Raw genomic sequence first — 13,947 nt, forward strand, 5'->3', positions numbered from 1 at the left:
CACTCCGGGCGGGAGCTGGCCCAGCGTTACATAACGCACCAGAGACACGTTCAAGTGATTAATTTGAGGCTCTGGCAGCCGCTTCCCTGTAATAATATTTTAAACATTACTTTTCCACTGGCCCCTGCCAGCGCTCGTTATTTTGCGCTGTGGAGGCTGTAAAATTTCACTTCAAGGATGGGTTTCACTCCCGTTACAGAATGTGTCTGGAATGTGCAGATGTTTCCTTCGGGGAGCGGGGAGCCAATCGGCTCTAACACATCAGTGCTGCGGGGAGGACTCAGCCTGCTAAGCAGCCCTATTCACAAAATCCCAAACAAACACACACACACAGCCCCGTGGAGCTGGGCATGTGGGCATGGAAAACCTGGGGTGTGCTGGAGCCCAGGAAGGTTCCAGGCTGCCTCAGTGGACTCTTGCACAGTGCCATATTCCTGTTTGCTGGAAGAATTATGGAAGCATTGGTTTACTGGGTGCAGATAAGGTGGCTTGGAATGATATGGTCRCTTCCAACCCAAACCATTCTGGGATTCTGTTGGTTTTGAACTGGAMGAGTACAGGGTTAGATGGGRTATTGGGAAGAAATTCTTTACTCAGAGGGTGAGGAGGCCCTGGCACAGGGTGCCCAGAGAAGCTGTGGCTGCCCCTGGATCCCTGGRAGTGTYCAAGGCCAGGCTGGACAGGGCTTGGAGCAGCCTGGAATAGTGCAAGGTGTTGGGACTGGAACTGGATSGGCTTAAATGTCCCTTCCTGCCCAAACYGTTCCAGGATTYCATGATTAACATCCCACAGGTATCCAAGGGTTGTGCATGTCAAGGACAAAGCAGCTGATACGGATGTGCCAGAATTAGAGAAAATGGGAGGATTTAATTGCACCAAAAAATAGTTTTCATAGAGAGCAGAGAACATTGAAAATTGCTTTTTATGGAACAGCTTCAAATTAAGGATCTTCAGATTAAGGCTGTAACCATCCCTGAGGGATATGTGWTGGGGCTGGTCCTCTTTTTATAGGAAGGTATAGGAGAGCACTAAATTTTTTACTTCTCTAATTTTCMCTTACCTTATCATCCTCACTGCAAGGAAGGGGAGAACAAAGCATGRGGGCATCAGGTCCTTAAAGAGGAGCCCTTAAAGGGTCAGTGATGGACATGGAAAGCTGCAAAGGRCTCTGAAGGGACAGGCCAAGGGGGAATAGGGCTTCAGACCAACGGAGGGAGGGTYAGATGGGATATTGGKGAGAAACTCYTCCCTGTGAGAGTGGTGGAACTCTTCCAGGGCACATGTTGCCCAGAGAAGCTGTGGATGCTCRAAACTCTGYCTCTGGCATTGTGASAGCCTGAATGRGAAGTGGAAGTTCTTATGGAAARTAAATACACGAGATAGGAAGGAGAAAAGTTGGTTGTGATGAGTGTGGGCTCAGCTCAGGCCCAAAGAACACTGATAAGGARAAGAATCTTAAGGAAGGGTCTGTGTCCAGCAAGGTTGAGAAGAATAAAGAGTTTTTCATGTGTATTGGGAATTAGAGGAGTTAGATGGTACTGATCTGTTAATAGATGAACATGGTCAAATTATCAATGRAAATACAGAAAAGGCAGGACTGCTCAGTCAATATTTCTGTTTTCTACTTGGAAAAAAGCCAGGTGATGTATTTGTATCATATGAGGATGATGAAACACTTTCCACTCCAACAGTAACCGAGGAGGATGTTAAACAGCTGCTATTAATGTTAGACCTTCTTAAACCAGCAAGTTCAGATATTTTGCATCCAAGAATTTTAAAAGATCTGGCTGAAGAGCCCTCTGGGCTATTAATGTTCACTTTTAATGGATTTTTGGGCCTTAGAGAGATCCCCAGGGGGCTGGATCAAAACAAACATGGTGCCAGTGTTAACAGAAGGTAAATGGGGTGGTACAAACATCCATCAGCCCAATGTCCAGATTTTCTATCCCAGGGAGAACCAATGCAGTGCCTAGCATGGCATCAGCTAAAAATTAAAAGGGATGGTGTAATTAGTGGCAGTCAACATGGAAAATCCACTTATGGAAAATAGATCTCCCAAACCTCTGCCTTTTAAGTAAGTTTGCAGATGGAGGAGCAGAAGATGCTGACGTTGATGTAATACACATCTGAGTTCTGCAAGAAGTCGGAATTTGAATTCTGAGTCAAATTTTTGAGTTTGACTCAATGTCACATGTATTTGTCAGGAATTAAAATGAAAAAATCAACRCTACAGATATTAAATGGATTAAACACTGGCTTCAGAATGTTTCATAGAATGATAGACTTGACCCAAATGATTGTTTGGRTTGGAAGGGACCTTAAAGCCCATCCWGTTCCAACCTCCTGCCACGGGAAGGGACACTTCCCACTGGATCAGTTTGCTCCAAGCCCCATCCTGCCTTYAAGGTCCCTTGGAACTCAAACCTTTCATTGATTCTCAGAGTCTTTRTGTGAGATGGGAACATTCTCTGGAAGGCTGGGAGCTGCCTGCAGGAATTGATGTGAGGAGTCCGATGACTTGCAGTGTTGGAGGTGTTGGGGTAAACCATGGAAAGCAGCTCTAACATCAGGACTGCAGGGAAAACACAACTGAGTTGTGCTGYAGCTGTGGTTTGGGTGGGTCTGGGGGCCTGAAGGTGCTGCACTTTGCCTTTTGCTCCCAGCTCTGCTGGTTTGGGGGTTTTCTGTCACAGGCAGTGGGCTGTGAACTCAGGGCTCTGCTCAGCATCAMTGTTTTCACAGAGCAGCACCATTTACTTTGGACTATTTGTAAATGTATTAAGTACTAATCTGACAGCCCCAAATTCACAAGTTTTCTCTCTGGGGAGGAAGAAAATAAGTCAAGAGGCTCATCAGCTCTCCAGCACAGGCTATGCTGCAAAATCCTGCTCAGAGTTGATCTCCATCACTGACAATGCCCTGCCATGGGCAGAATGGGTCTTCCTTTCTTCTTGTCCTTTCCCCATCAGCTATTTTCAGGGAACTTCCCATGCTGGAGCTGAAGGATGTTGGTGAGAGCGTGATACAGGGAACTCTTAAATGAAATGTTGTTGGTAAAACATATTGGAGATGAAAATCAAGCGACAGACAGGGCTAAAATAGACACAAAGCTGTTTTTCTCAAGCTACCACCCAGGAACTTGGAAAACTTGGAGGTGTTGGAAGGGGCTGTTAGCTAAAGGTTGGACAGATTGGGACTGTCAGCTGTGAAAGGGAAAGGTTTGAGGAGTGTTGCCTGCTGCGGGAAGGGACAGTCCAGGTCTGGGGACAGGGAGGGTGRGAAGTTGGTGCTGGCAGGTCTGTGTGGAGCTGGGGCCATCCTTGTCCGTGTGCTCCCTGTGCCTGCTGGACATATGGGGAATTTGGGAGCAGGAGCTGGAGCTCAAACTTTTCAAATGACTCAGGAGCAAACAGCCCTAAAACCTTTCTGGTGTGCTCAGCTTTGTGSTGCTCCAGCAGAGGGAGGTCCAAAGCAGGAGGGAGTCAGGAGCATGGTGACACTGTCCTTCAGCCACCCCATGGCTTTGGCATGAGACTTCCCTGTCCATCCTGGATCTGCTGTGCCCTCTGTGTCTGCTTTACCTGCCACGAGAGGCTTTGCCTGGTTGCTGGTRTTCCTCCTAAATCCTCAATCCTTTGTGAACACCAGTTAGATGGGGCTTGGATTAGCCTGKGACAGTGGAGGGTGTCCCTGCCCATGGCAGGAGTGGCACTGGAGGGGCTTTAAGGTGCCTTTCCCCCCAAACCATTCCAGGATTCCCTGATCCCCTGTCAGGGCTGTGTTTTGCTGCTCTGGTTTTGTTTTTTCCTTTGTTTGTGCTGCTGCTGCCGGTGCCTGACAACGCGCTGTCTGTTCCTGTGTGAGAAATGCRAGAATTATTTCCCAACTGTTTGAAGAAATTGCTTTTGATCTGATACTGCCTTATCAGTCTCACTTTGTCTCGGCTGGGCTGTGCTCTGAATTCAGCTCRGAAGTGGTGTGGAGGTGGTTACAGATCTCCCTGTGCTTTGGAGGGTCAGGCAGTCCATGGTTYGTGGCTCTCATTCTGTAGCAGTGATGCCCACATTGTTCCCCCGTTCCTTCTGGGATACAAAACACAGATATCCCAGAAGGTTTCCAAGGAACAGGCCATTCAGACTTCACCAGTGTTTGCAGACGGGATGTGTGCTTTGGAGAAGGCTTTGGAGTTCTCYGTGTCCCTTGGCTCCAGCCCCTGTGTCAGCTCAGTGACACATCCCTGTGATCAGTCCAGCTTTATCCTGAGCCTCCTACATCCTGTGAGCCCTGCCTGTGGCTCCTTTCTTGTGTACTGCAGGATTTACAGTGCTAGGACTAAATARCATTGGGGTTTTATTATTTCTCACATCCCTAGAGGACAGCTGTCCAAGGAAAAGCCTCACTTATAAAACAAATACAAATTGAGTCATAAAAACCAAAGATTGTCTGYGCCATTCCCCGTCCCAGTGGTGAATTAATATCAGCAAATCAGCAATACCTAAACATTTATTGAAAACTCTTCACTCTGTGTAAGGAAGATTAAGCACTGAGTAGCTCAGCTGTGTAATCTCTAAATTACAGCTTCCAGAGGGATCCCTTTTTATGGTAAAATCAAATGTCCCTGGGCTCCCAGCATGCTGACTTGGAATCATGCTGGGTTTTCAGGAGACCAGAGCTGGGTGCTGGAATTGCTGTGTGTTGGCACACGGTGCCACAGGACATGGGGACAGATGTGTTTTGGGACAAGAAGYGGGGATCTGCGTGGAAAGCAGTTGGATTTGGGCTGCAGGCATCTGAGCAGGATCTGCTTGAGCTCTGCCACGTGTGCTAGGAAGACACTTGGATTTATCACATCTTTGGTTGCCTTGCAGACTTTCCATGAAACAAATGTGTGTTTGCAGGGCTGACATTTCCCTGGCTGGAGCTGCAGACAGCTCGTTTACGTGCGGCGCTAATTACGGATTTCAATGTTTGGGTTGCTGCTTTCCCAGGCTGGAGGTCTYTGCTGCTGCTCTCCTTTGCCGTGGTGTCCCAGGGCTCGGTGATGCCTGAGGTTTCTTCCTTGTTTTGTGCCACATGAGGTCACCTCTTGGCAGGAGGGAAGGACCATGGCCRGTGCCAGCTGCTGGTCACTCGGATGGCTCAGAAGGTGGGAGGGACCTCTCACACCACTGGCCATGCCTGTGTCCATCTCCCTGTCCCACTGGAGCCCCTTGCTGAYSTTGCCAAGTGCAKGAGCCCCTGTGACACCYCAGTGCCTCCCTCACCTTTGGGCCYTGCTGGGGTGTTGGGGATGAGGAGATGAAGTCAGCTCAGGCTGAGAATAACATGTAAGAGTAGCCGGGATCTGGGTCCTGGCAGCCCCCTGGCTGGGGAACAGGGCCAGAGCCCACGATGCCATCACCCCCAGGACGGCCCTGCCAGAGTGTGACGTCGCTGCATGAGGTAACACATCCCCTCTGCTCGAGGGCCTCCATCCCTGCTYCGGCTTCATTCCCATATTTGGGAAAATCTGCGGAAAGCTGCTGGCTGCAGGGAGCCGGGGAGCTGCTCCTGGAGCCACAGCTGCACTGCAGACAGCTCCCACCTGGAGGGACGGCTTGTCCTGACCCTGGCAGGGTGTCCTGGCCACGGTTGGGATGTCCTGGCCTTGGTAGGGATGCCCTGGCTGTGGTTGGGATGCCCTGGCTGTGTTTGGGATGCCCTGGCTGTGGTTGGGATGCCCTGGCTGTGGTTGGGATGCCCTGGCTGTGGTTGGGATGCCCTGGCTGTGGTTGGGATGCCCTGGCTGTGTTTGGGATGCCCTGGCTGTGTTTGGGATGCCCTGGCTATGGTTGGGATGCCCTGGCCATGTTTGGGATACCCTGGCCACGGCAGGGATGCCTGGAGTGTATTTGGGATGCTGGAACCATGATAGGGTCTCCTGCCTATGGCAGGGATGYCATAGCTGTGATTGTCGTGCTCTGACCATAATGGGGGTTTCCTGGCCATGGCAGGGATGCCCAGTGTGTATTTGGGATGCTGGGACCATGGTGGGGTCCTGTGCATCCTGCAGGTCCTTGCAGCCTCAYCTCCTCTGCCCCAGACTACAGAATGTACAGAGCATTGCAGAGATGCTCATCTCTCCTTGCATTTCATATCAACAATCAGGATTTTGCTRCAGGAAGAAAAACATTCCATTTTTAGATGATTTTTTTTTTTTTTTGTGAAAAAGTCTTTCGGGGCAAATTCCTCAGAGAGAGGCAAGGACTTGGGCCAGCATTTGAAACTCGTAAATTCAAAATGARCAAATAAATTGTCATCGTGCTGTGACTGCTCAGGGAGATGAGGGTGCTCGCAGCTGCCTGCCTCCAGTGAAAGGCCCCTCTTGGTGCTGGGCTGCAGCTCTTGGGGGTGATGTGTGGTGGAACTGGGATCCTTTTTGCCTTGGAAAATCCCTGCTTCAGCATGACTAGAACCAGTAGCTGGTGATGAAGATCTCCACACGCCCTTTCCCTCCTGTCTGTGKTGAAGGGCAGAAAATCCCTGGTGCAGGAGGGTTGTGAGGCTGTTCCTGCCAGCCAGGGTGTTCCTGCCTCTGCTGCAGGACCATGGCATTGCTCCCCATGCCCAGCACACAGGAAAATGTGTTTTTTCAGGTTTTCATAATCCACTTTTGGAAATAATCTTTGTCCTCACCTCTGCACACAAGCGCTGCTGCTTCTGCTGTGCTTCCTTGGAGAGGTGCAAGCCAAAAGACAAAGTAAAAAAGCAAGTAAAGTATCAGCAAAAACCTGTAATTTTTCCTGGCCCAGGCAAGCAGAAGCACACAGAGGTTTTCCTGCTCCTTTCTGCAAAGTCTGTTGTGTGTGTCAGTCAGGATCAGCTCCAAGCTGCCTTTTGTTCTTGGAGACTGGGAAGTGTTTGCCATGGCAACACGGGAGGCAGCCTTGGGGCTCTGCAGGGCATCTCTGGGGCAGTTTGTGGCTCTGGCAATTGAGGGAAGGCTCTGGAAGCTCTGGGGTTCCCTATGTGTCCCCAGCCACCTCACATGCCCCGCTGTCCCTTGTCCTCACTGGTCACAGGGTGGGCAGTGGTGCAGCCTGGCTTTTCATGGAATCCTGGAATGGTGTGGGTTGGAGGTGACCTTAAATCCCATCCAGTGCCACCTTCCATGGGCAGGGACACCTTCCACTATCCCAGGCTGCTCCAAACTCTGTCAGCCTGGCCATGGACACTCCAGGGATGGGACAGCCAGAAGTGGYGTGATGGGGTGTGGAGTGAGAGCACTGCTGGGTTTTGCTGGGAGCTGTCTGTCCCTGGCACCTCTGGAGTTTCTGAGCCCCACAGAAAGCTCAGCTCCATCACAGCTCACAGATCTGGAGCTCCTCTGTGCCCTGCCCAGTGCGGGGCTCCTCTCACACAGACGCTTCTCCGTCTCGGGATGCTTTTCCCATTACTGTTCTGGCAGGGCTCCATGCACYAAAGGGCCGGGGAAACGCTGCCCTGCCTGCCCTGCTTCCCTTCTCGTGAGCTGCAGGGAGGCAGAGCAGACCCACAAAWGACATAATGAGAGCATGACATCAGGCTTGGCAGCGGGGCCGCCCGTGCTCTGCGGAACGTTCCGTGTTCTGTGGGGTGAGGGAGCAAACAGCAGTGCCCCCAAACCAGCCTGGCCACCCCAGTGTGCAGCAATAACCCCCGGGCTGGGGCTGTGGGGGCTTCTGAGCATCAGGGAGGGATGGAGTGGGTGGCACTGAGCCTCCTGCTTCCTCCCTGCTTCCATTGCATGGCTGCAGGGCAGCAGCTCAGAGAGGAGTCTGTTCTTGGCGTTTTTCCCCCATAACTCCCCCAGTCCATCGGCAGCAGGTCAGGTTGATGGTGTCTGCGATGGCTCTATCCTCTCCCTGCCCGTGAGGTGGGCTCTGGGTACCCACAGCTCTGCAGGAGCTCAGGGATGTGCCACATGGGGAGCTGCGAGCAGGGCTGGGATGGAGCTGAAGGCTCCCAAGGCTCAGATTGACGCCCTCAGTATGAAATGTTCCCATATCCAAAACTTCACCTTCCTCACAGAACCAAGTTCCTCGTCCAGGAGTGTTTGATCTGTCCCTTTGCTGGGCTGTCTGTGTCTGTGCAGGGAGCTCTCTGTGGCACAATTCCTGTCCTGAACCATGGCTGTGGCTGAGTTTGGGTGCCCYATGTCTCACAGAGCATGGAGAAGCCTTTCAGCCTCTCTGGCATTGCATGGCTCCATTTCACAGGTGTGGAAACTGAGGCAGGACTGAGAAGCCGTGCCTCRTGGCTGCCCTTTTCCAGGCAGCACAGTCTGTTCCTCAAGTCCCCCGAGCCGCAGGAAACGATATTTTTCTTTCTCCTCATGAGGAGGGCGTCAGGCTGTGTGTGCAGAGAATGTCAATGGAGAGCCTTGTTTGCTGCTGGCTCCTGCTCTGCCTTGAACCTGCTCTGAATTTCCTCTGGCCTGGCAGTGGGCTGGGAAAACACAGTCGTGGCAGTCTGTGGTAGCGCCAGGCTGAGCCCTGTCCCACAGCCTTTGCCTTGCCTTTTATTGCTCACTGTTTCCTGGTTTGTTTTTTATTTTCTGCAGCCCAGCTTGGTTCACAGCCACCTCTCCCATGCCAGGAAGGCATACCATGATTTTCCATGCACATTGGACAGGGAGCAGTGGGAGAAGGCAGGCAGGCAGCTCCCTGGCTCCGGGCTGGATCCACCACCATTCCTCACCTCTCCCAGCTGTCCTGTCARCAGGAGCTCAGCTTCCCTGCAGGCTCTGCACCCAGGAGGGCAGGGAGGGTGGAAGCTCAGAGGTTTTACACCAGTTCCTCGTGGGATTGTGAAGGCAAGGAGGTGGCAAGGGAAAGGGCCTTGTTTGTAGGTGGGTAGAGTTCAGCAGCAGCTGGGGATGGGGCACACARAGGGTGGGAACCAAGGGCTCAGGGTCCTTGGGAAGTGTCTGGATCAGGGATTGGGTTAATCCCGGCCTCCAAGGGCTCTGGAGCTGAGCCCCAGCTCTGCCCCGGGCACCCCAGTGGTGGCACATCTCTGCACGCGGGGCATAGGTCAGTGTGGTCAGCTGGGTGTGTTCAGCTGGGTGTGTTCAGCTGGGTATGGTCAGCTGGGTGTGGTCAGCTGGGTGAGCTCAACTGGTCACACCTGATCCCAGCTATGTCAGGGAGTGTGCAGGGTCAGCAGATCAAGGAGAGCAAGGCACAGGAGCCCTCTCCAGCCACGAGACACGGCAGTGCTGGCACCCCAAAAACAGGCGTCCGAGTGTCCTGACACCCTCCCTCACCTCCCCTTGGCCCACGCTCCCCCTGCAGCCAAGGAGCACCTTGGAAGAGGCTCTTGGAATGGCACAGCCCTGTTTCTGTAGCAGCTGAATGGTTTGTTTTGGAGGTTTTGCTTGTCTGGGCAAGGAGCAGGAAGGCATCCGAGCTGAAACTCCATTTCCTTTCCTTGGACTTGAGGTGCTGCCTGAAAACGAAATGGGYGACTTCCAGGTATTTCAAGGAGAAGGGAACTGTTTGTTCTGGTCTCYTGTGAGGTGGCTGGTTGGAGGTCTGGTCCTTTCCCAGATGGTGCAGCGGGGCAGGAGGGTGAGGGACAGAGGGGTTCATGCTCCAGGAGAAGCAGAGCTGGAGCTGAGGAAGGCTCTGTCCTGGCTGGCAGCAACCTGGGTTCCAGTCCCTGTTCTTGTCTCCCAAGTGGGCTGGGAGCAACTTTGGGGGTGGCTTTGCTGTCCCTTGTGCAGGATGTGACTCAGCCAGGGACGCTCTGTGCCCCTCTGCTGCTGTCCCTACTGTCCCCAGGTAAAGATCCCTGCCGTGATCTGATATTTTTGTTAACATCCTTTTTTTAATGTATTTATTGAGCTTTTATTTTTGCACATTTCTTGGACTTCTGTGTTGGTGTTGCTGGTGAACTCTTCTGAATCCRCTCTCAGCTTGGCAAAGAGCTCCCAGACAGCAAAATCAGGGAAAATAAACCTTTTAAAGAGACATCCATCCCYGTTACTTACCCCCAGTTTCCTGGAATCGTTTGTAATTTTCCTGCCGGTTTGGCAGAATTGTTTCCATTTAGATAAATGAAGTTTAAATGTCAGATCAAACCAAGAATTAATTGATCAAGGGGTAGAAATAACAGGTGAGGCGGCCAGGAGAGGAAGTGTTTGTAGGAAATGAGGAGGTGTTTGTAGGAAAAAAAGGTGAAAAAGGAGGTGGCAAGAGAAAGGCTCCGATGGCAAAGTGTCCAGCCCTGTCCTGCCCCAGGAGCTCTGCCAGAAATCCATGAAGGATAAGAACCATCCCATGGGCTTGGAATAAGTGTTTTGKTGCTGCTAAAAGAAAGTTTAGGCCAAAGATTTGTTTGAAAATGAATAATGAAGTTTGTTGGGAACAAGTGGAGGCTGATGAGCAAAACTTTCGCTTCTTTTCTGAGTGACATTTAAATTTGGGAAGGAGGATGATGGGTGAGGAGAGAGCTGGGCTGGACAGGGACAGTTTGGTTTGGATGAGCTGAAGGCTGTTGGTGTTACTGGGAGCAAATGGAGATTTTTTTTTGAGCAGTGTTCCTTTTAGAATGACAGTCTGCCCTGATTTCAAATGGAAAATATTCTTTGTTGCTTCTTCTTCCATTTTAAGCTTTTCCAAAGAGAGACAAAAAGATGTTTAAAATGTAGAGTTGACGCATCAATTGTGTAATTTCTGATCAGGGCTTTGGCACGAGAAACACACTTGGAAGTTCATCATGAATTTTTCTCTGAGTTAATTACTACTTGAGTCTAAATTACTTCTTAATTACTTCTTTGAACATAGATTAAACTTGAATATATTTTAAAAGGATGCATCCCATTTAGTACCACGTGTGGCATGGTGCAACTGCTCCAGGTGTGCTGCACAGTGGGGGCRCATCCTGACACCCCTGATCTCTGTCTGCAGGTTATCCGAGCAGCAAATGCTTGATGGTTTTGGGAAAGGTGTTTTCTTTGGCTGGGAAAAACGCTCTGCCTTCAACACAGTGAATTTCCAGTCAGGATTCTGGCTGGAGTTTGGAGAGAGGCTCTTCTGAGGTCTGGTAATGGTGAGACAAAGCCGGGTTGACCAAGGGCTGAAAATGGTGTTTTCTTTCCTAGGGATCTGTCCAATAACAGGATCAGTGGTTTAGATGTTGAGCTGTTCAGAAGCCTGACTTCGCTGGCAAAGCTGTGAGTACCTGCTGTGCCCCCAGTGCCCCCAGTACCCCCAGTGTCCCCAGTGCCCCCAGCACGGCTGAGCTGGGCCCTGGCTCACGCTGGGCTGGATTGCCTTGTTCCTCCTTTAATTCCTCTCCCAAGTCCCACATGGTTCTGGCCATGGTCTCCTTCCTCGAGGTCCTCAGCTGCTCAGTCTGGTGATTTTGGAATTTTGAGCACTTGGAGTTGAGCAGGATTTGAGCCTCTCTGCTGCTGGATGGAGAGGAGCTCAAGGCCAGAGAAAGAGGATCATCACAAGATGTGTGTTGAYGCATGAAAAATCAGAATCGTGGAATGGGCTGGGTTGGAAGGACCTTAAAGCCCATCCAGGGACACTTTCCACTGTCCCAGGCTGCTCCAAGCCCTGTCCAGCCTGGCCTGGGACACTGCCAGGGATCCAGGGGCAGCCACAGCTTCTCTGGGTACCCTGTGCCAGGGCTCCCAGGGAAATGATGATGAAGCTGCAGGGACCAGGAAGTCGCTTCTAACGTGATGAACTTTTCTCTCTCTTACAGAGATATAAGCCACAACCAGATTTCTACATTAGAAGATGGAATATTTGATAATTTATTTAATTTAAGTGAAATGTAAGTTCATCCTCTTTGTTTCCCAGTTTTTTATTTAGACCTGTTTTGGAATCATCCTTTCCCAGTGGGGTGGGAGGCTGTGCTGACTTGGGGAGATCTTGGGCACCCAAGYAATCACCTTGTGGGGTCTCCAGCTCCTTCCTCAAGCTGTGTCCTGCTCTTGGGTGCTGTTGCTGTCCTTCAGTTCTGACCTCTCCSTGTTCTTTGCCTCTGTCTCCTGGATATCTCCAACCACTGCTGCTGCCTTTTTCTCTTCCTTGCTTCTCTCCCACGCCAGCTCTGCTGAGGTTCTTGTCTCTGGCCATGCTCTGGGCCACACTCTGGGCCACACTGTCCTGTTTGCATGGTCACACCTGGGGACTGGAGGAGCCAATGATTCCTGTACATGGTAGGTCCTGACTGAGGTGTTCRAGTCGCTTGTCCCTAAGTGATTCAGGTTTTTAGGTTTTGTTTTTTAATTGAAGTTCTTTGACATTACCTGAAGGGAGGTGAGGGGAAGCCACACGTTTGCAGGAGAGATCCATGAGGTCACAGCAGGACCTCATGGCAGTTCTGGCTCTGGACAAGCCAAGGGATTAATCCCACAAAGCTCAGCCCTGCRTTCTCCCTGAGGACAGGACACAAAGGGCAGCCTCAGCATTGCAGTTTGGCTCACAAGGGGCTCTGAAAGACACAAAGCCCTGGGCTGTGTCCCAGAGAGCCTGTCCCTGCTCAACCTGAGGGCACAGTGGTGCTTTCAGCCCCAAAGTCAGGGTTGAGCCCTGCAAACGCCCAGCTCTGCTGGCAACCACCCCACACACAGCTCCAGCTCTGTCCTGCTCACAGCTGAGTGCCAAAGGCTGTAATTTGGATCAAGCTTAGCTGCAATTAAAGTTTCCATCTTTGCATTGAACTGTCACATGGAAAGATTGTCATTGACTTTGCATTTCTTTTTTTGACAGATCAATTTTATTCTCATAGCTATTTTTTAATGGAGCTGTAAATAGTCTCCCGGAGCAGGAGAGGCTGCCCTCACACCCAGGGGCTCTTGCATGGCAGATTATTTTAGATACATGATTGTGTCTGTCATTTGCTTCTAATTGCAACAATTATTTGTAGAGTTAAAAAAGTACTTGGAGTACTTGCCTAATTCTAGCCTCTAGAAAAATCACKTTAATTATTGCTTGATTCCCTATTCATTAACTCCTCTCCCAGTTATTCCGAAGCCTTTCAGTGGAGTGGCACAGATGGGAACAGGGAGGGCTCGGCACGCTGCTCTAATTAAGGCTTAGCACATGTCACATTAATCCCTAACTTGTTCTGATCTCCCCCTGGCAGAAACTTAAGTTGGAATCCATTTGTTTGTGACTGCAAACTGTCCTGGTTGCCCCGTTGGGTGGAAGACAGAAAAGTGAGAGTCCTCGAGGCGTCGGACACGAGATGTGCCCACCCCCCCGAGGTGGCCAACCTGTCCCTCTTCGAGGTCCCGTTCTTCAACAACACCTGTGGTGAGGAGAGGCTGCGGGGTGGGGGTGTCTGAGTGCTGCAGTGATGGACCCAGGGGCAGCTGGCATCACATTGGCTTCTTCAGCCCTCAAGCCAGCAGTTCAATCTGATTGAGCAGGGGTTGGTCCCACAGTCGGGACTCTGTTGCCTGAAGGAGCAGTTCAGTCACTTCAGGGCTGGGATTAGCACTGGTCACAGAGCAGGCACCACAGAACACATCAGGCTCTCAGGATTTCATCCTCCCAGGGATGGAACAGGCTGGATTCAAGCACTGAGACCTCAAGGGAGCTGATGGCATCTGAGGAGTTGAGTCTTTGCAGGTGGCAGGGCTCTGTGTCAGGAGTGCTGAATAAACTCTGTCCTGGTCTGCAGCCACCTGCTCCAGGGGCATTTACTGACTGCACGGCCAGGAGAAACATCAGAGAGTGATGTACAGGCAAAGGGAGAGCCCTAAGGAAAATAATCCTGCCTGGATGCTTGGTTATCCCTGAATTAGAGAGAGTGAGGGAGGGCAAGGGCTCCCTGTGGCAGGCATCAGGCATCTCCTTTAATTTGGGAGCTGTGGGACAGGAGGATGCAGGGATTTGGACCCAGAGCTGTGGGACAGGAGGATGCAGGGATGGGGACCCAGAGCTGTGGGACAGGAGGATG

At 51.3% G+C, this 13,947-nt stretch overlaps 1 protein-coding gene across 1 annotated transcript in view; it reads left to right on the forward strand.

Annotated features, from left to right (window-relative positions):
* PKD1 (polycystin 1, transient receptor potential channel interacting) overlaps positions 1 to 13,947 on the forward strand; it is a 77,558-nt gene that overhangs the window by 19,622 nt on the left and 43,989 nt on the right. The window contains exons 2-4 of the mRNA XM_057371237.1: positions 11,126 to 11,197; positions 11,740 to 11,811; positions 13,129 to 13,298. Of these exons, the coding sequence (XP_057227220.1) occupies positions 11,126 to 11,197; positions 11,740 to 11,811; positions 13,129 to 13,298 (314 nt within the window). The remainder of the gene's footprint in view (positions 1 to 11,125; positions 11,198 to 11,739; positions 11,812 to 13,128; positions 13,299 to 13,947) is intronic.

Source organism: Malurus melanocephalus, unplaced genomic scaffold (assembly GCF_030028575.1).
Source record: "Malurus melanocephalus ecotype Western Australia unplaced genomic scaffold, MMel_1.1 scaffold_143, whole genome shotgun sequence".
Taxonomy (NCBI): domain Eukaryota; kingdom Metazoa; phylum Chordata; class Aves; order Passeriformes; family Maluridae; genus Malurus; species Malurus melanocephalus.